This window comes from Rhamphochromis sp. 'chilingali' (assembly GCF_963969265.1).
Source record: "Rhamphochromis sp. 'chilingali' genome assembly, chromosome: 6".
NCBI classification, from domain to species: Eukaryota; Metazoa; Chordata; class Actinopteri; order Cichliformes; family Cichlidae; genus Rhamphochromis; species Rhamphochromis sp. 'chilingali'.
In genome coordinates, this window is record NC_137933.1 from 13720346 (window position 1) to 13740656 (window position 20311).

Here is a 20311-nt window from a genome sequence, read left to right on the forward strand (position 1 = left end):
AAGGTCAGAGAGCATCACGCAAAACCTGATGCAGTCAGCCTCTGTCTAGTTGCTCCAGACAGAGTTTTGAGTTGCAAGTAAAGCAGCAGCCACCGACCTGGCCCCATAATGATTTAATTATCAAACTCCTTAATGCCAAACATCGGCTTTAGTTACAGCCCTTGAAGGTTAGTTTACGGGACCGGTGACCTCTCAGCATACAATCCTCAAGGACAAATACTGTCCAACAGCTGTCAGGTGATGGGGATGAGCTGGCTTCAGTGTACGTCACACAGGCTGGTTAGCTCACAAACAGGCTTAGTAAATGTGATACCTGGCTACTCAACCGTCTGTGGGTCATCCAGAGAGAATGTGCATTGCACAAGGTGTGATTAATGTGTCTAAGATTGGAGGATCGCATTTCTCTTCGGACAGATACCTCTAAACTGTCCCAGGCCTTTAATTAATGGTACCTATTAGTGCCTTTCAGGTTTTTACCCACAGTTAGAGCTAACTTTGGCTCTGGCTTTCTGACTACAGCCATGCCACATTTCTCTTTTTCCCCTAATTAAAGACAAACTTCAGACATTTAAGTGATTGTCATTTATTTCAAGGTGTCCAGAGAAGAAACAGTAACCTCACATATTAAACAATTTATTAAATTCACTGATAGCTACAGGGTCTCAGCTTCTATGCCCTCCTTGAATCTACAGGTAGTAGAGTCAGTATTGCTTAAATAATCCTCTGAATTACTTGCAACTTCAATTTGTGTCAGGACCCATGACAAAGGTCTGCCATGAGCCAAATTTTACAGATAAAACAAGAAGGCCAGATTTTTTTTGTTGTTTTTTGTTAAATATTTTTTCCATTAGCTTCTTCTGATTTCACACTGTCATTTCTTTTTGCCTCAAGACGGATACAGTGTTTAAGAATTTAAGCGTCATCTTTCTAGACCAGAGCTCTTTGAACACGAAGGCTGATAGCCTTGTTTTCATTTTGATGTCTCGGTCTTCCTTTAAGCTACAATCAATATCAGTTAAGCATGACTGCTGCTGCTTCTTAATTAAGACAAAGATGTTAATTGAGGCAAGATTGCAGGGGTAGACATGTTAAATACTGACTGGGCAGGCTGTGTAAGTGTGGCAGCCTGAAAGGAGATTAAACCACGTCTTCACCGTGCTAAACAACTTATTGTTCTCACTGAGGAGGCTAAGAATGTTGAAAAACTGAACACTGCTTTTCAGGAATAAAGGAAGTACAAATTCTACAATGATCTTAACCTCAGCCAATTATGAAGCATAGCAAGCTATAAGCTGTTCTATGAAGTCTGGAAATATTGATGGACTTGCATGGTTTTGGAGGAAGAGCGGTCCTCTGCAAGTTATTTCCTTGTCATGCAAGTCTCAAGTTACAAACATCTCAACTATAGGAAACATCTGATGGCGGTTTCTGCAGCTAAAGGAGGCCACAAAAGAAACAGTGACTAGCTTCTTAATCTCCAAGTTTAAAGAAATGCATGTTCAGGGCATGTTTTAGGGGTGGAGATGCAATAGGACCTCTACTGCACTGAAGCTTTATTCTGAGGTTGTCCTTGACTGCCTCAGGGCCGAACATCCCTGTATGAGTTACAGTGACAGGCTTGTGACAGCAGGAGACATGGGGACAAGGTTACATAGCCACCCCCTGCCACTTCCCCCTGATCTGACCCCAGTAAACGTGCCCCATTGCCTGGATCTTATTTACACTCTAGCTCGCTCTGTAATAAAAGCTTCATCATGCAGTATTCATAGGGCCTCTCTCTATGTCTCTGAAGTTGGGGCCGTGGGTTAGAGATCGGCCTCCTGGATCAGGGCTAACGTGCTATGCTTACACTGCCACATGGACGACGAGCTGCCTTTCTCTCTCCCTGACTCCCTCACCTGATACTGCTTTCACCGGTCACCCAAGTGCCACAGACTGACAGAAACCCAAACACAGAGACATAAAAGGCTCCCTAATAATCCAAAACATTATGAGCAGAAATCCAGAGTTCAAATAAAAAGCGTTTAAAGGTTTCTTTACCACTGTATGAAAAACGCTCAATATTTTTGTGAACAGGCCTCTTGTGGATGAAACAGATATAGATGTGCATTAATGAGACCCAAGTTAGCTTAACAGGTCTTCATATACAAATATCAAAAACCATAACTCATCTAAATTATATTCACCACTTCAAAATCAGCCTTGTACATTGCTCCATAGAAGTCCTGGGCTGAGCACATGCACAAAGTACGCAGGCAACCCATTAAGTTGAATTTGATTTTAGGACAGAGGATGTGATGATAGGAAGCTAAACCTGAAGGAAGGTTAGGCGATGAGTGAGAAATGTATTGGTATAGTCAAAAAGTACACCTGTGCTTTTAATGTGCAGTAGGTCCGGGTATGATTGCAGGCACTAAAGTTGAGGTCAAATGCGGGAAATTATCCGATTTAGATGATTCAGGAAGTTATAGCACGACCAACAGTCTGATCCTCACCTTGAATGCTTAAAAAGAGTGTTGAGCACACTTTATGAGCCACTGTTGACTCCTCCAATGGATACTGCCATTTGGTCTTTGGATCAACATCCTCAACATTAAGATTGGTGCAAAAGGTGCTATTTATTCTCAAGCAGAGATGGGCAGTAACGCGTAATCCAATTACTTTTTTCAAGTAACGAGTAAAGTAAGAGATTACTATTGCAAAAAAAGGCAATTCGATTATCGTTACTTTCCCGTAAGCACGCTGCGTTAGGGTGTTACTAAAACCGTGATTTTTTTTGCAAGAGTGTCTCGTGACAGTGACGTAAGCGAGTGCGACGTTCGTGGCAACAGATCAACAATGGATAATATAACGAGTGCGGGAGAGCATATGACCGTGCAGCGTTTAAAGCGAGGAAATACTGACGTTACTTTGAGTTTGATTCCGTAAAAAGTGACAAAAACATTAGCGTCCGCTGCTCACTGTGTGGGAAGAAAACTTCTTTTTACAACGAAAAACCCCCTAAACGTCCGAGCAAGCACCGAGTACGCTGCCACGGAAATGTGAAATTCACAGAGAAACTGCTGGATCCTTCCACTGTCCGCTGCGACACACCTGCACCAGGGCAAACCTCCGCCTTTTATTTTATATGCTGGAATATGCAGAAAATAGGTTTAAATAGCTTTATTTGACCAACACTGTTCTCAAGTTTGGTAAAAATGCAGATCAAGTGTTTAGAGTGGGACATCCATGTATCACACCAAACACTGCAGCATAGCTGGAAACAGTTTCACTCAGAGAAGGCTTGAGCATTTATGGGTGAAGTTATCCATCCCCAAAATGTATACCTGTTAAGGCTCTAGTTCTTACCCATCACTGCACAAATTCATATATTGGACCAAATTTAATAAAGGAAACAAAAAATTGAAAAAAAAAAAAAGACACATATATGGAAACACAATGCCTCTGGTTCTTCAGACAACTAGAAAATCTAAGAGCAATCAACCAGTGAAGCACAGCCATTTGAAACGCAATGATCAATATAAAGGAAAAATAAAATCAATGGAGAAAATGGGCTGAGACACTAAAGGAGCAGCCGTGGATGTCTAAGTAGATGTCACCACAGCCAGGCAAATGTGCTTCTTTTAATTGCACCGCCACGAGTCACAAGTACAGCCTGTGTGTCCTTGTTATTGTATTTATAAGGCGTAGAGTCAGTAGGAGTGGCGGACAAGATGGACTTCTGAAAGAGTGTGTAATAAAAAACAAAGGCTGACATTGATGGATGGTTAGGTCAGTATGTGGCTATGGAGAGCTGAGATGTTGGTAACATCCAATTGAGTCTAAATGGCTCTAGGTCATAAATGGGCTAAGAGGTTAAAAGGTGGGGAGCTTATCGTAGTGCTCTTCACAAGTGATAGGCCCAATATAAGCTGGAATGAACAGCAGGTCCTGAAGAGGGCACAGCATCGCCTCATTTCTATGTCACAAAATTTGCTAAATGGAATTAGCATCACACATAGTAAAGATGGCATGAGAGTGAGCGGTCAACATGCACATTTTTCAGTACACTTGGTTTCCTTTGCTTGTCTAAATGATTCTGACCTGCAAAAGTATCTGTCAAATAATTAAAGCATGTTCATTAAATACTAATAAAAGCCAAATTAAAATTAGATAAACACATAAATAGAACACAAATAACAAACATTACTTGTTTTGTTTTTTCAAAATCGTCTCCTTTCAACCTTAGAAAGTTCAGCAGCATTGCATATAGATTTTTTGCTGGGCTAAATTGACTGAAAAGTTGTTGGGTTTGCAGTATTGGCCTTCCCCTGTGCAGTGTAACCACTTCTGGTGCCAAACTGATGAACAATCTTATTCTATGACAACTATAAGAAACTGCAGCTTTATAAATATATATATTAAAAAAAAAAACCTCAGAAAAATCATAAAAGAGTAAAAGGTGTTTGGAAAGAAAAGGATGAAGAAATAAAAAAGATAGACGTTTGGATTTGTTGGACTATCAGAAGCAGAGCACTCCGTCAAGCCAAGGTTAGTCTGAGCAGTGATCAATACTTCAATCTCAATAAAACAGCTCAATAGCTGAGGATTGATGGGAAAGAGAAAGCACAAGGTAGGGGAAAGAAAGATAGAAGGAGCGACACAAATGCCAACCTTGTCACAACGTTATCAGGTCAGTCATACATTTGTCTAGCCAGAAAGGATGGAAGTCTTCTTGGTGGTAGGTTATGTGCTTTACTATAGGCCAATTAAGTCAATAGCTGTCATACCTTACAGCCCCAAATCGATATCATATATGTTTGCAACCTTCAACCCAGAATAAAAAAAAAAAAATGAAGGTACAGATGAAAATCAGCCTGACAGATGCCCCACCAAACAGTGAGTGATAGATGGAGACACAATTGAACAGAAAGAGTGCTGTGAGGAATGAAACCCCTTCACACAAAATGCAGTTTTGAGTCCTATTTTGTTAGAAAAAGTGGACAGAAAAATGATAGAAGTCACACTCAATCTAAAAGTACCCACTCTTGTTGAATATCTGCCAGGTACAGTTTTTTCAGGCTTACTGAATGCACCATAATCTCTTCAGTGTCACTATCCATTACAGTGCTTTGGCCTTGCAATGCTGGTGCCTCATCGTGAGAGCCAACAAACACTTACTTGTAAACTGTGCCTCCATTTCCATGGCCAAGTTGCTCCTGATAGTGGATATCTTGGGCATTTATCTGCAGAGAAGGAAACACACCCAGGATTACACTGATTGTAAGTGGATGTTATAACATGAGAAGCAATACAACCGCTGAATTACATGTGTAACTAAACTGGCAGAGAGACAGAGATGTGAGCACGTGAGGGAGATGGGACTGCACTGTAATTGAAGGCTATAAACAAGACAAGAATTCAGGTCAGTCCAAGTTCAGCGACGTAAGGAGTGAAAAACAAAATAAGAGAAGGAGGAGAAGAGATCAATACAAGGTTTTGCTGTCCAATTTTAAACAAAGAAACAATACTGTGTTTGGGCGAGTGGGACGCTGAATGTTGTAGGATTTAATGATGAGTTGTTTTCAATCATTTCATAATTTATTCATTTTTTTAAGTCAGGGTGTGATCATGTAGCTTCCTCCTCTTGTACATTTTGTAGATTTTTCCAACCAGGACGATGAAATAATTGATTGAGGCAAAGCTTATGTAAATATAAATATCAACTAAGCATTGAAGAAGGCAGAATAAAATCCATGAAAAAAAAGTAAGAGTTGTATGTTGTTGTTTTGTATAATATCAGCATACTTTTATGTAAGACAGCCATCATGTATTCAATTCATAAATACATTTTACAGTTCATTATGTAACGTTTGTCCTGGTCTAAGATTTTAGGGTGAAAATTACTCAAAACATCACTATTCAATATTAAAATATGTCCCTTAATAATGCAAAATAAAAATATAAAAGCAAAATAAATCCACTACACGTTTTGGTAACTACACAACTTAAAATTTGTGCCAAAAATACATTTTTTTATTTGTCATTATTTTTAAAAGTACTTTTATTTGCGTGTATAATTTTTTAATTAACAAAATAAAGTGAATATTTTTAATTTCTAATTATTGCCTCCGTTCAACATGACCTCAGTGTGTGTGATGTTCACTGAGGCTGCAGACTAACAATACATTAGTTTAAAAAGTTCCTTTATTTTGATATTTAGACTGTGGATGAGTACTGATAAGGGTCAGGCTGTGCAGTAAACATGTAAACATGCCTGCACACAACACGTGATAATGGACCCTCCCTAATTTAACCACAACTAATGTGATAGCAAGGTGAGAAGATGGAGGTAAAGAGAAATGATGGTTTCAATTCCAATTTTATTCATGCAGTGCCAAATCACAACAACTGTCACCTCAAGGCACTGTATATTTTAAGATAAAGACCCCACAGTAATACAGTGAAACCCCAACAATCAGGTAGAAACCAGGAAGGCTGTATGTCTAATTTTCTTCCTACATGATAGCCACTGTGTCTGAATGCATACACTAGTTACAGAGTCAGAGTGCGTGTGAGTGAGAAAGGAGAGAGCAAGTCTATATATTGGGTGCAGTCAGCGTGACGAGACAACATCCAAATACACACCCTGTATGACATGCCCACAGCCCCTCAGTAGGTCTCAGAGCAACAGCAGTAAGATTACAGGCTGGAATCGTACAGAAACCCCAAAGCACACACTAACCTGGCCATTTGTCAAGATCCTCTTCAGCTCTGCAGATGACTTTTTTAAGCTGGAGGACAGAAAACAGTATATCAGACTTCACCACATTTACCAACCAGAGGTTTAGTTGTTTATTCCAGGTAGTGTAACATGATCCTTGTGCCCCAGAAAGCTCACCTGTTGTTAGCTATAGAGTCTGGGACAGCGTGACTGCAGTCATTTGCTGGATTAGGCCTTGTATTAACCTGAAGGTGTGCAAAGACAGGCATAAGAATGTAAAAAAACACACACACACACACACACACAAAAAAAAAAACAGCACATGGTCACATGGACAATAAAACACAAGCCTCTCGTTTCAGCTTGTGAAGTCAATTGACTGTTTAAAAAAAAAAGAAAAAAAAAAAGAGCCAAATGAAGAAGAAGAAAATTTTTATTTGCATAAAAGCACAGGAAGAAAGACAGCAAAAATCAGCTGGGAGAGTCCAGACGAAAACTTAAGACATTCCCATTTTCGTGCCTCGTGGGAGACTTTTTCTTTACATCTATTCATCTGCATCTATGTTTACTCCAAAGACCTCCAGGCTCAACCTAGATATGAACACAAAAGGAGAGACAAGACCCTTTAAAGGAGATACTAAAAATAGCATATTAATTGAGATCAAAAGGCCAATGCGTTGGGTCCACTAAAGCACAGGGAATGTCTCTTTAATTAGTGCCCAAGAAAACCTCATTTAAAAAGGCACACAGGGCTTCCCTCGGCCAATTACTTTTGTATTAAAGCAGGAGAAAAGCAGGGAAAGATTAGCAAAAGACTAAAGGTTTTCTGGAAAGAACATCGTATTCTCAAAACAGACTCTTGACCTTTAAAAAAAAAAAAACTGACTCGGTTCAGTAGCACTTCTCAAAGCTCCTCAGAGGATACATAAAGTAGTATTTGTGAGTGTGTGTGTGTGTGTGTGTGTGTGTGTGTGTGTGTGTGTGGGGGGGGGGGGGGGTGATTTTATCATTGAAATGCAGATGGATATAATATGGATCATCTGGAGAGATGGAGGAGGTGTCAAGTCATTTAACCCATGGTAATTAGCAGTGAGTTTCAATAGCAACATATGCCTAACATAAAATGGGAAGGTCTGCGAGAGGCCATTTGGGGGCTTGTAATGACAATTTCATGGTTGAACAATGACATCTTCTTATTGCCCGATTTAGTTTTTTCTCTAACCAACGCTGACACTCTTTCTATCATAGGGAATGAGAGGATCATAATACTCTGGAGGGGAGATAACACCTTGTTCTTAAATGACTATCGCAGCATGAGAATCAAGAATACAGAGAGACGGATGGAAAAGCAGAGAGACAGGCCCTGCTACAGCCGCAGCCAGATATGCTAATGCATAAACATAGTCGAGGGGAGCAAGACAATGAGTGAAAGAGAAGGAGAGCCTTGACTTCAATTGACATTTCAATAAGTGGAACACAGCATTATCAATCCATTTGACTCAACTTCTCACCCTCCCCTCATTCTCTGTGTAAGGCAGCCGAAACAATTATTGAGATAGGTACCTTCAGGCCATGTATGTTCCGGATCCCTGGAGTCTTGCCGGCTGAAACAGTAATTGACTAGATTGTAGAACACATCACTGGGCCATTTACAAATGTGGTGAAAAGGAATCAGTTCTTCATGAAGGAAAAAAATGATGAAATGAGAGTTACTAAAAAATTAGTTGTGGACAAGAGAGTGATTGAGCTGTTGGTCTCTTGAGATGGTTGGTTGGTAGTTAGGTAGAAAGAAAACAATCACAGCGTTAGAGGAAAGAGGGGCAGATAGAGAGAGAAACAGAGTGAGCCAGAGAGCTAAAGGGAGACAATAAAATGTTTCATCACATCTCCCCTAGGGCCTGTTAGAGATTATGTATGTCTTTGAGCGTTGTGAAAACTAGCTGAAAATATAGAAAAACTATGTTATGAAAAGGCCCTCATTATGAAAACCAGTTTAGGAACAGAAACTGCACAATGCCAGAGATGCAGGCAAGGCTTAGCCTGAGCTGAACACAAGCATGCACTTTGAATGCCCTTGGAGCAAAAGAAATGTAGATTTATGAATGACATCCAACAACAAAGCCAGCCGCTGAATTTTAATGTTATCCAGAGGCTCCACTGTTACTCCTACTCACCAAATGCTCACATTTTTGTGAAAACAGCGCAGGTCATGTACACTAATTTTAGTAAAATAGGCGTTTACAAATAAAGTGTGAATATTTTTATATATTTAAATGGTGCTGGTGATTAATTGTCACCACGTTAATTACAAAGCAGCCGTTAGCATCGCCTAGCCCGTGATAAAAATAGAACATCTCACTTTTGTACCTCTTGGAAAAATCTGCAGAGGGTCCGGCAGCAGTCCATTCATGCGTTGTTCATTCATTGTGTTGCAGTACTAAAAGGGGAAAAGCAAATGACAAACAGTCGAGTGTGACACTAAATTGAAATGACTTTACATGCATTTAAGTTCACAGATAATATCTGTACAAGAATGTTATCAGCACACGACAGAGGTAGAAAAACCTTAAATTTGAAGATCTGACCCTACACTACATGGCCTAATTTTAGAGTATTACACACACACAAAATGTTTATTTAACTGCCACCAGAATTAATCCACAGTCTTTTGTAAAAAAACGTGAGCATGCTGTGCGGAAATCTGTTGCAGACGAGGACCAATGCCCTGTGGGCTTGTTCTGAAGGAGTGTAGCATTAACCCTTTTCTACTCCAGGTCAACAGCTCACCAAACACTCATATCCTACAGGACTAACACGTGCATGCACGCACTCTGGAGCCTCTCGGTTGCTTGCCAAGGCAATGCAATAATTGATGTTTCAGTTAACCAAACCATCTGTTAAACCGCAAGTGTGTGTGAGCATGGGAGAGAGAGAGTGTGTGTGTGTGTTTACTTATGTGCGTTTTGTTGATGTCTTCTGCTTTTGCAGGGGTTGAGTTTGAGACGATGTCTTTATATTGTGCACACATACACAAGTTTATTGTAATTCATTTACAAACTAGTACTGAGTGATCGCAGCAAAATGTAAATGCTCTTTCACTGAGGAGGCAGGAGGGAGGACGATGGGCACGGCTTGGATTGGAATGGATCAGAATGGCTACCCATGTGGCACAGCTGTTATTAAAAGGCCTATTTATCACTGTCAGATCCCCTCCTCGCTCCTAGCCCTCTGCTTTCGCCCTCCAGCATTCTCAATAGGCCGCATCTGAACAATGGGTCTTAATAGCAAAAAAACATGGTGTGTGTGTGTGTGTGTTTGTGTGTGTGTTGGGGGGGGGGGGGGGAATTGGGGGTGTTCGGGCTTCACGTACCTTTAATTTTCCGCTCAGCTAGCTTATTGATCAAGGCTGCAATTACCACCTAATCTGTAGTAGGTGTGTTATTAAAAGACATTCTCCATTGTTGGCCAATAACTAAACAGTGTCCGATCCCAAATACCATCGCTCAGCCTTAAGGGACAAGCCAGAGTGCAAGAGAGAGAAAGTGTGAGTCTCATCATCATTAGCAGACCAAGAGCAAATGGGAAATGGGAATTAGCGCCACTACCTCCAGGGGGAGCTGAGTGAGGAAGGGATGAGGTCACATGTTTTTTTGTTTTTTTTAAGCACCTGACATAGGCTGGTCTTTAACTTTGAACAGGGGGCGTCTGTCTTTCAAGGTGTCAAACAATGATTAGAAATGCCTGGAAGTCTAGCGGGTCTCGCAGGAGCATGTAGCAATCAATGTTCTTAGTGCTGGGGGATACTTCTCACAATAAATGCCCTCTGTAGACTGATGTTAATTAAGTGCTGAATTTGAGCATTAATTTTGCTCAGTAATCACGAGCGTGAATTTTTCGCAGGGCAATGTTAAAGCAAAGATCTTGAACAAGACAAAAAAAAAAAAAAAGAAGAAGAAAGAAAGAAAGCAAACATCGTGCACTGACAGCGTATTTAAAAGCCTGATTATACATTTCCTAATAAAAATATACACACCCTCCCAAACGCACACAAACAGACACACACAAAGCAACCGTGAAGAAACTGAATTATCCCACATTTCACCTAACATGCTGCTTCCCTTAATTCCTATTAATTTCATATAATGGCTGTCTGCTCACCTGGAATTAATAACACTCAAGCAAAAACCCACTAGTCTCCACGGAGGCCAAAAGGCAGCAAACAACAGGGAAAAAAAAACCCTAAATACAAATGCAATCCAGAGCTGAAATGCATAACACTTGCATAAAACATTCAAAGTACACGGCTAGCGTAAATTATAGTCTAGTGAGCCCAGTATTTCCAGGTGATCAGCAGCTTTTTGTACAGCTGGCAGTCCCATGAGTAGAAAGCCATTATGAGGCTCCGAGATTTGTTTGCCAAAAATTCACTGAACAAATGGGGTCTGAAATCTGTGGGAAAAGCTGTGCACTGTTGTGGATACTTAATATTTCTATTGGGCGCTGTAGAAAGAGGCAGGGGTCAGTCATAAATTTATATACACCTAAGGCATGTCAGAATAAAGACAAAAAGTGTAACTGCCAGCAAAAACAATACACGTTTCAATGTTTCTTTAACAAAATATCAATTTTTTCATTTCATTTTCATTTCATCTGCAACAAATTACAAGGAACTCAAGGTTTTTGGACATGCATTTTTTCAGACAAATAAAAATGCAATAAAAACAAACCACAGTGTCGGCCTAATTTTATCTAACAAGTAAAACAAGTCTGCACGGTTCTGTAATTAATTGCGATATTTTCCATGTAACATACAACTAAACATTTAGCCCATGATAAATGACAACTTTTCTTTTTTGTTGAAATCACAGACGTATGACTTCTTGGGCTGACATCAAAATAGAAACAACCAAAATTTACATAGAAATTAAGAGTCTCTAATGTTAATGCAAGTTCGTGGTTTTAATGGAGCAAGACAGAATTATTACAAAAAAGTATTTAATCCCCTTCAACCCAGCCAGAATTACACCTCCTACAGACTGGCTGTGTGCACACACAGACATATAATGAAAGAAATATAAAAAATGACCATCAAGTCAACGTTGGTCAGCATCATGGAAGTCTGAAGCTGCTGTGGAATTTTGTGGAAACCAAAATTGAGCTCTTTGGCATCGACCTACCGTGTCTGAAGAAAGAGAAATGTTGGGTATGACCCAAAGAACGACATCCCCAATGTCAAGCACGAAGGTGGAAACATTATGTCTTGGGGCTGTTTTTTTGTTAAGGGTAAAAGACAACTTCATCGCATCAAGATGACAACGGACGGGGCCATGCACCCTTAAACTCCTGGACGAGAATCTACTTCCCTGAAAACTGAAGATGGGTAGTGGGTGCTGGATGGGTCTTCCAGCATGACGATGACCACCAAGGCAACACATGAGTGGCTAAAGAAGAACCACATTATGGTCATGGAGTGACCTCGTCAATCTTCACACCTCAGTCCTACAGAAAATCTGTGGAGCGAGCTGAAGTTTTGAGTTGCCAGGAGGCAGCCAAGAAACCTACAGGATTTAGAGAGTTTCTGTAAAGAGGAGTGGGCAAAAGTCCCTCCTGAGATGTGTGCAAACCTGAAGACCAGCTACAAGAAACCTCTTACTGCTCTACTCTCCAACAAGGGTTTTTCTACCAAGTACTAAGTCCTGTTTTGCTTGGAGATCAAATGGTTTTTTCATTCAATGACATGCAAATCAGTTTAGAAGTTTTATGCAACAGGATTTTTTTTCTGGATTTTGGTTGAATTTTGGTCTCTCTCCATTAAAATTAAACTGCCATAAAAATTAGAGACTGTTGATTTCACTGTAAGTGAGCAAACGTACAAATTCAGCAGGAGATCAAATCATAATTTGTCCCACTGTAAACACTGCCCCTTTCTCAACCATTACTCCAGCTTTAACAGGACAGTGCACAGAACAACATCCGCTGGATCTGTGGAAAACAAAACTTGCTTAGGTCAAAGCCTTTTCCACGTCTGTCTAACAACACTTCTTGGCACAACATCTGTCTCTTTTTGCTTAATCACCCTGCTACCCTATGCTACTTAATGATTAAAAAGCAACCACAAGTGAATGCATGACAAAAATGGACAAAAAAAAAAAAAAGAAGCAGGGAGTGTAAATTGTGCCTGTGGCTCTAGTAGCATCATTGTGAGCTGATGGGGGGTAAAAGACATCCACAGATGAAAGTAGATTTTGAACAACTCTGCAGCCCAGGGGGGCTGCTCTTTAATGAGGCAAAACTTTAAGTACTGAATAATAAATAATAAAAATTGACAGTTCATTTAGTTTACAGTGTACTTCATACAGAAAACCCATTAAACGCCATTACTCTTACTGTCCGCGGCATGAACAGTAAGTATGGTCGAATATGAAAATATACTGCAGTATTTGAGGGAGCTGAAGGGGATGTGGGACGTGTCTGCATGTGTGCTGCTGAATATTGCCATAGGTTAACTGCTACTAGATGAGGCTATATGGCTTCAATTTCTTCATGTTATATTATAAATAACTACGTCAGTGGAGATTGCCATCAAATCAGCATCTTGCCGTCTCATGTTTTGCTACCTGAAGAATTGTGCTTCTCGTTCTAGGCCAAGTATTTTATAGTATTTGATGTAACTCACCAGATTGATGAGGTCATTTTGAATTCAACCAAGGCTTTGGTGGCTATCGAAGAACGCCTTTTAATTTAACATTAAAAACTTTGGTGTAGCATATTTAATACTAAAGGTTTTTTCAAACCATTCTTAAAATGACTTATTTACACCTTAAGTCCATGCGAGCTAGAAAGGTAAACACTCAAACTGAGAGTTCAGGATTGTTGAGGATTGACTGGGTCTAAGGTTTTGCTTAATAAAAAGAGAGGTGAGTGGCTTTATTATGGCGCTGAGCAAAGCACTTAAAAAATACAGAAAATCTGAACAACGTCCTTGTTACTGTGTCATGTCAATTTGACGTGCCTCAAAAGCTTTCCAAACGATACAATATACAAAACCCCAGACACTTAAATGGCTCTAAAAAGCTGCACAAAAAAAATTAACCAAAATAGTGCAGAACACATAAAGGAGGAGGACCTTTCAAAATGCTCAAATGTAGTTCAGACATGCTCTTGGCCATGTCATCTAAACTGCACAAAGGATTGAATGTGAACAGTTTCTGTCAGAACTACTTTCCAATGAGGAATCGGCACACAGTAAGAATGCTACAATGCAGCAGCATAACTGGAAAACATAACCCTGGCATGTACAGTGCTGTGCAAAAGCCTTGATCAACCCCTCATTTCTTTATATTTTGCTAGGAAATTAGGAAATAGGTGCAGTGATTTATTGACACATGTGCAGACATACTTAGAAATACAGCATATGTATAGAGCTTGTATAATTCTAACAAGTCTGAAATTCAATATTTGGTGTGACCATATTTATTCTTAAACAGTGTGAATTCTCTTACACCAGGGGTCAGCAACCTTTAACACCCAAAAAGACATTTGGACGCAATTTCCATGCAAAAGAAAACACTGGAGCCGCAAGTACTTTTTGACATCTAAAATGAAGATAACACTGTATATATTGTTTTTTTTTACCTTTATGCTTTGTGTAAACAACTAAGGTGTTGCTTAAATCCATGAAGTGCTACAGAGAAAATTACATTTTATTTATGTAATTAACACATTTTGAACTCTTAAAGAAATATAACAAAAGGAAAGACACCCAGCTGAACTAAAATGACCCATGTAGCAAAGAAAAACTGTTGTGAGCCGCCGCCCTTAAATCACCTTTGGGCTTTTGGAGCCTTGACCTGACTTTTAAAAAAATAATAATTGGAAAAAAAAAAGCACTACGCTGCTGAAAAATGAAAAATAGATATTTGCAAAATTCTGCCTAAATATGTATTTTACCTGGTTAATGTGTGTGGCGGGGCGTGGTCTGCAGCGCCGCTGCACCTGAGCGGCACCCGCAATCGCGCCTCGCCGCCTTAACGTCTGTGCTATCTGTGCTGTTGTGTTGGTGTGTGTCGGGCTGTGAGCTGAAAAGCTACAGACGTCTGGGCTCTGGGGAGGCCAATCCATGACTGACTGTGTTCAATTGTGTGTTTTTCTGCGCAGTGGCAGTGTGTTTAGGATCATTGTCATGCTGAATAATAAAGCTGTTGCCAGGCACACACTTTCCAGATGAGATTGCATGGTGTATCAAAGTCTGGCCACACTTTTCTGCACTCAGAATCCATCAGCTTTGACAAGACCTCCAACACCACAGGCTTAACTGCAGCCCCAAACCATGACGGAGCCTTCACAGTGTTTAACAGATAGCTGTAGACACTCACTGTTCTACCTTTAACCTAAACTCAACAAACTTTAAACAAATTTAGCTTCATCACTCCATAAGACCTGTTGCCACATATTTTCAGTCCATTTCTTGTGTAATTTAGGTTGTCACCTCTGGCTACCAGTGGCTGTTGTTGTTGTTTATCAAACTCATAATCAAGTAACTTTCATGAAAACCACACAATCACACTCTGTGTGTATGAGTGTTATTACTCATACACACAGAAAGACTGTACGTTTGCGTATCTATCCTCTATCAGGTGCTTTTTATTTGCTGAATGCGTTTTGTTACAGATGCAGCAGTTGGTGACCTATTGTCCTTTGTGTCTTTTTTCCCACCCTTTTAAAAAAAATTCTCTGTCTCTTTTTTGCTTTACCTTTCTTCATGTTAATCTGACCCTCGCTTTCCCATGCCTTAATGACTTTCTGTGGACTTTCAGGTACTTTTCATCTACTGTAAATAATACTTTTAGGCCTACCACATCTTCTTTTGTTCTCCACTTGTTTAGTTTCTTCAGATTTCTTGACACACCTTGCTGAGATATGTGATTTTTGACTAATAGCTCAAAACAACAAACATCAGTCCTCTTAAAATGGTCAGGTAGGAAGACTGAACTGAAAACTAGTTAAAAAAAATAAAAAATCAGCCAATATCCTGACCTTCAGATAGCCTAGAGAATTATGCTCAAGAGCACTTTAAAGACTTACAAAGTCCAGCTTGTTGGAAACAAAATATAAAGAGGAAGCAAGGGTCGCTCAAGACTTTCGCACAGTATTCTAATTTGTGGATATTATGCCTGACTTGGTCAAAGTACTGCATGCAACATTTATGTACTCACATATGACAACATGGCTTTGAGTTCTTCATCACTTCTTACTGTGATTCTGTCTCCCACCTCATCTTCGTCTAAAAAAAACAAAAAACAAAAAACAACAACACAAAAACAAAAACAGTACAACTGTAAAAAATAAAATACTAATAATGGGGAAGGGGGGAAATCACAGAGAAAATTCAAAACAGATTTTTTTTGCAGTAACAAGTGTGGTATAATAAATATAAACAGAAGACACTGTAAAACAACACTTTTACGTATAATAAACATTTAATAGAATCAAGGCATGCAAACAAAAAAGCATATCATTCCATATTAAGTATTAATGCAATAGCAAAATTTGGGGAGCCAAAACATACAATCAAAATCATACAATAAAATATAATGTATAAAAGCACTCAGTAAGCAGTATTTATGTTTGTATGTCAATCAAACTCTTTGCACTCTACCCGTAAACAGGCTTGAATGGTGCCTATACCAAGAGGCTAAATCTTAATTTGATTGAATGAGAGAAACTTCAACTGTTCCTGTCAATCAATCAGTTAGTACAGTAGCTATGGCATGTCTGGATAAAACGCATGCTAGAGGTTAACACGAGTAGTAAAAAAAGGGAACAGAGAAGAGAGAAGCTAACACAATGAAAATGTGTGAAGCTTTTTACTCTCTCAGATAGATGAAGCCCGTTCAAGAGGGCTAGAGTCTAGCCCATGACAGCAGGGATCGGTTCTTACTCTCACACAGCTGCATGAGATCTCCTCTCCTTCAGACCAATCTGATAACTGATTACAAGTCCCTACATTACAGGGCAATTGTTTTGGTGTGTAAACACAGTCATTCAAAGCTTCCTCTTGCAGCATTACAGCAGTTCAACTCTAAAGCAGGTACTTACATTCAAAGGCCGTGACAGTGGCTTCAGGCATGACATCTCTGATTGCGACCTGTAATGTTTGACAGGGTGAATTAGGACCAGACAGCTAAGGATGGTTATTAGACTGACAGATATTAATGAGGCAGGGTTACGACACGCTGAGTCAGAAACAGTCCGTGTGTTTTTGACTTGTGCAGTGTGTCTGTGAGTGAAAAGTGACAGTTGGCATGAGGCAGACTCACGAGCAAGTCATTGAAGTTCAGAAGAGACGGACAGTCCACGGACGAGTCCATGTCTCCTGTCGGCGTTTTTATTCGGATCACTATCGCCTCGGTGTTCATTGCGCTGTCAGTATTTAACCTAAGTGAGAGCAATAAGAGGGAAGCTTCAGCCTCATAATAGTTGACTGGATGTGGAAGCTAACCAGCTAATTCCCTGCAGCAGTTTGCTAACGATACATGCTAGCATCCTGCTCAGTCCGGATTCTTGATTTAAGTGATGCGGAGCCTTTTTAAAAAACAAAAAGGTTTTGAGGTCGGTCGCCGCCGACACCACAGTCAAGTCATAACCGTATGAAAGGCTTATCCCGAAGTGTGAACGTGTACACCACTGCTCCACGAGACAAAGTTTACACTGTACTAACGTAGGTGTTTAGCTGTATAGCTAGTTTTGAGGAAACTGCTACAACAGCGCTTCCGAATCAACATCCGCTCGTTGCCTTTTCAAAATAAAAGACTTGCACTATCTATATCAATCTGTCAAATTCTAAAAGGCAAGTTTGAGAGAACGCTGCTATTCTTATGGATCTTATTTTGGGTTTTTTTTTTCCTATGTTATAAAATGAAATATACATACGGTTTAAAAAGTTTTTGTTTCTGCACTGAAAAGGAATTATTACCGCTTTTGCTGTAGATAACACTGACCTGAGATCAAGGTTGATAAGTTGAGTACAATACTGAGAATACAATAGATTTCTGAGGTATTATGGATAAATATTCCTTTAAAAACATGACCTTAGATCACAATTGTAAATGTTTCGTAAATGGCCCTCACTTACACGGAAATGTACTGCTGTTGAGATGAAAACCACCACAGTTTTTTAAAAAGTGTTTTTTTTTCCCTCTTTCACTTGACATTAAAACAGCATTAGTATTTAAAGGTTTCCACTCTGCGCTCGCCATTAGCATATAATTGAGTGTAAAACAAAAGGGCTCTTAAAACCTGTGTTGATCGCGGCCCTGTGAGTGAACAGCTGCTCTGTCCACTCTATAAACAGCTCTGATTGCAGTTCATGGAAAAAAGACATTGATCCCTGAGTAAAGTGAAGTCTCTATCCTGTTCATTTACATTGCTCTACCCACAGACCTGATACCTAAGTCTGTTCACCTGGGTTCTGTGTAATGATAAGAAGTTGTTAAAGCCTGCTCTGTCTCCCCATGGCTCAAATTTGGCTATACAATACATGTGCCAGTTGAAAACAATTTCAGTGGTGGTGTGTGTGCTGTGCCGGCCATTGCACTAGGCTGGGTTTCATTGGCTCTTACAAAAAATGTCTCCATCCCATATTGGCCTGAGGATGAACTCCTCTATCAGTGATTACCATCTCACTTAAAAAGAAAAGGAAATGTAAAACACTGAATCTACCATATATTTATTTAATTGTCTGTACTTGAACCTTTAAAAAACACTCCCAGAGGGATGTTACGAGTTCATTGCATTGATCCTTCCTGATCTTACACCTGTACCAACAATTAGGTTAAAGACCCACTGATTTCCATGCAATGCTTGAAATTATTACTCCGCCTAATTGCAACTGGATACAAAAGGGGAAACACAAGCAAGGCCATCAAGCACTCGGATTAATGCCTCGACCAGCACTGACTTCTGATGAAAAGCAGAGGATCTATATGGCACTTTGTCAGACGTGCTCTCCCAGGACGTGACGTTAGATCCTTCTGCTTTAGGGACAACTAGGATGAAGCCCAGTCAGCAATCCGCATTATCAGAAATCAAACTCCTGGCTTAGCTGGGAGGGGAAAGTGGACGAGGAAGGCCAACATTCACTGTCTGGTAATTAAAAGCCGTTTTATCAGGCCTCCTCTTTCGCTCCATGCCTCTTTTCTTGCTATTGACAAGCTGCTTAGTGCAAAGAGAGCTCAGTTTGACTCTAAATATATGAAGCACACTTATTTAACTTTCTCAGCAAAGAGCAAGTAAACAAGACAGCAACAAAACTGCCTGGCAGGACCGCCAAATTCCTTTCACTTTAGTTTTGTTTTCTTCTGTTTATTAAGAAATGCAGCCTTTGTTCACATCCTCTTTTTCTCTTGATGATTATTATTTCATTAGTCCGTGTCAAACATATTGGGCGGCTCGTTGTGTTTATTGATTAACGAGCCAAAGTCAGCACCGTCGTCTCTCGCTGTAATGCTGATATAGAAGATCTTGAAATGCTATTTGTCTACCCGTTAAGCATTGATCGTTCTCTGCTATATTGGCTACTACTTGGTATCTTTCTATATCTAATGTGCCCCTTAAACTTAATTCGTAATTATTTAGAGTAAAAAATGTGAGCTTGTAGTTTGGGGCCTTATTTACCTTCATAGATCCAGCAGGGTGGGCTAAATATCACTGGCTTGGTCTCACAAATGTGAGCTGTGAGCTCAGCAAGAAAAACATGTCCCACCATCTGTTCCAGGGCCACGTCCCAACTCAGGTATCCAGATGCAAACCCTCCAGCTGAAATAGAGATGTGTCTCCTCAGCCTTGAAGCCTGAAGCCTGTTGTTTATTGATGCTGCCAGAGCCCCCGCTCAGATCGATACCATCTCACTCAGATGGGCCTTCACAACACGCAGCCTCCAAATTGAGGTCAGGATACGTAGACGGTTATGGCACTTCAGCAGATATGAATTGCCCGAGAGGCTGTGATCATTTGTTACCTCTTCCTTTAAAGTTCATCTCCAAGTTGACCTGTGATGAAGCACGAGGACTTTGTGAGTCACTGGTGGAAGAGTTATGAGGAAATGCACCAAGATGCGTATGAACTGACTGGAGAGAAATGGGTTGTGTGACTACCTTTCAGCTCCTCGAACTGCATACTTTTCTTGCCATTTCCAGTCTTTCAGATTCACCTCAGAGGGCCCCTTTTATGGCTGTATGTTGTTTCTGTTGTTTCTAATAAAGAGGAAATATTGGTGCCTTCCTGACCTGCTCATAGTGGCCACAGAAAAATTTATGGGGTATGTCTCCTTTAGTGAGGTAGCATCTGAGCTGAGCCCCACATAAATAACACATCACTAGTTCATCCAAGCTCTCTTGGCTTTTCTTTCATGCTGTGGTCAAATCATTATATTGAATGCAAAATATGACTTTTCTTTTTTTAATTAAAAATGCTCAAAGTGGTGAATTGTTTCCCTTTCATGTAACATTCTTGTAGTGAGCTGGCAGTTTCATCCTAGGAATTTGATTGTCCCAAAATTTTAGATGAAAATATCCTGAGTGTTCCCTGTGCAAACTCACCAGGAAACCC

The 20311-nt window shown here is 40.0% G+C and overlaps 1 protein-coding gene across 3 annotated transcripts in view; it reads right to left on the reverse strand.

Annotated features, from left to right (window-relative positions):
* The window catches only part of map2k5 (mitogen-activated protein kinase kinase 5), a 65329-nt gene extending 47856 nt beyond the window's left edge, over positions 1 to 17473 (reverse strand). For all 3 annotated transcript variants that reach the window (XM_080884523.1, XM_080884522.1, XM_080884521.1), the window contains exons 1-8: positions 17023 to 17473; positions 16802 to 16850; positions 15919 to 15986; positions 9071 to 9140; positions 8267 to 8307; positions 6881 to 6948; positions 6725 to 6773; positions 5161 to 5225 (exon numbers count right to left, since the gene is read on the reverse strand). In XM_080884523.1, the coding sequence (XP_080740649.1) occupies positions 5161 to 5225; positions 6725 to 6773; positions 6881 to 6948; positions 8267 to 8307; positions 9071 to 9140; positions 15919 to 15986; positions 16802 to 16850; positions 17023 to 17121 (509 nt within the window). In that variant the 5' untranslated portion in view covers positions 17122 to 17473. The remainder of the gene's footprint in view (positions 1 to 5160; positions 5226 to 6724; positions 6774 to 6880; positions 6949 to 8266; positions 8308 to 9070; positions 9141 to 15918; positions 15987 to 16801; positions 16851 to 17022) is intronic.
* Between the last annotated feature and the right edge of the window lie 2838 nt (positions 17474 to 20311).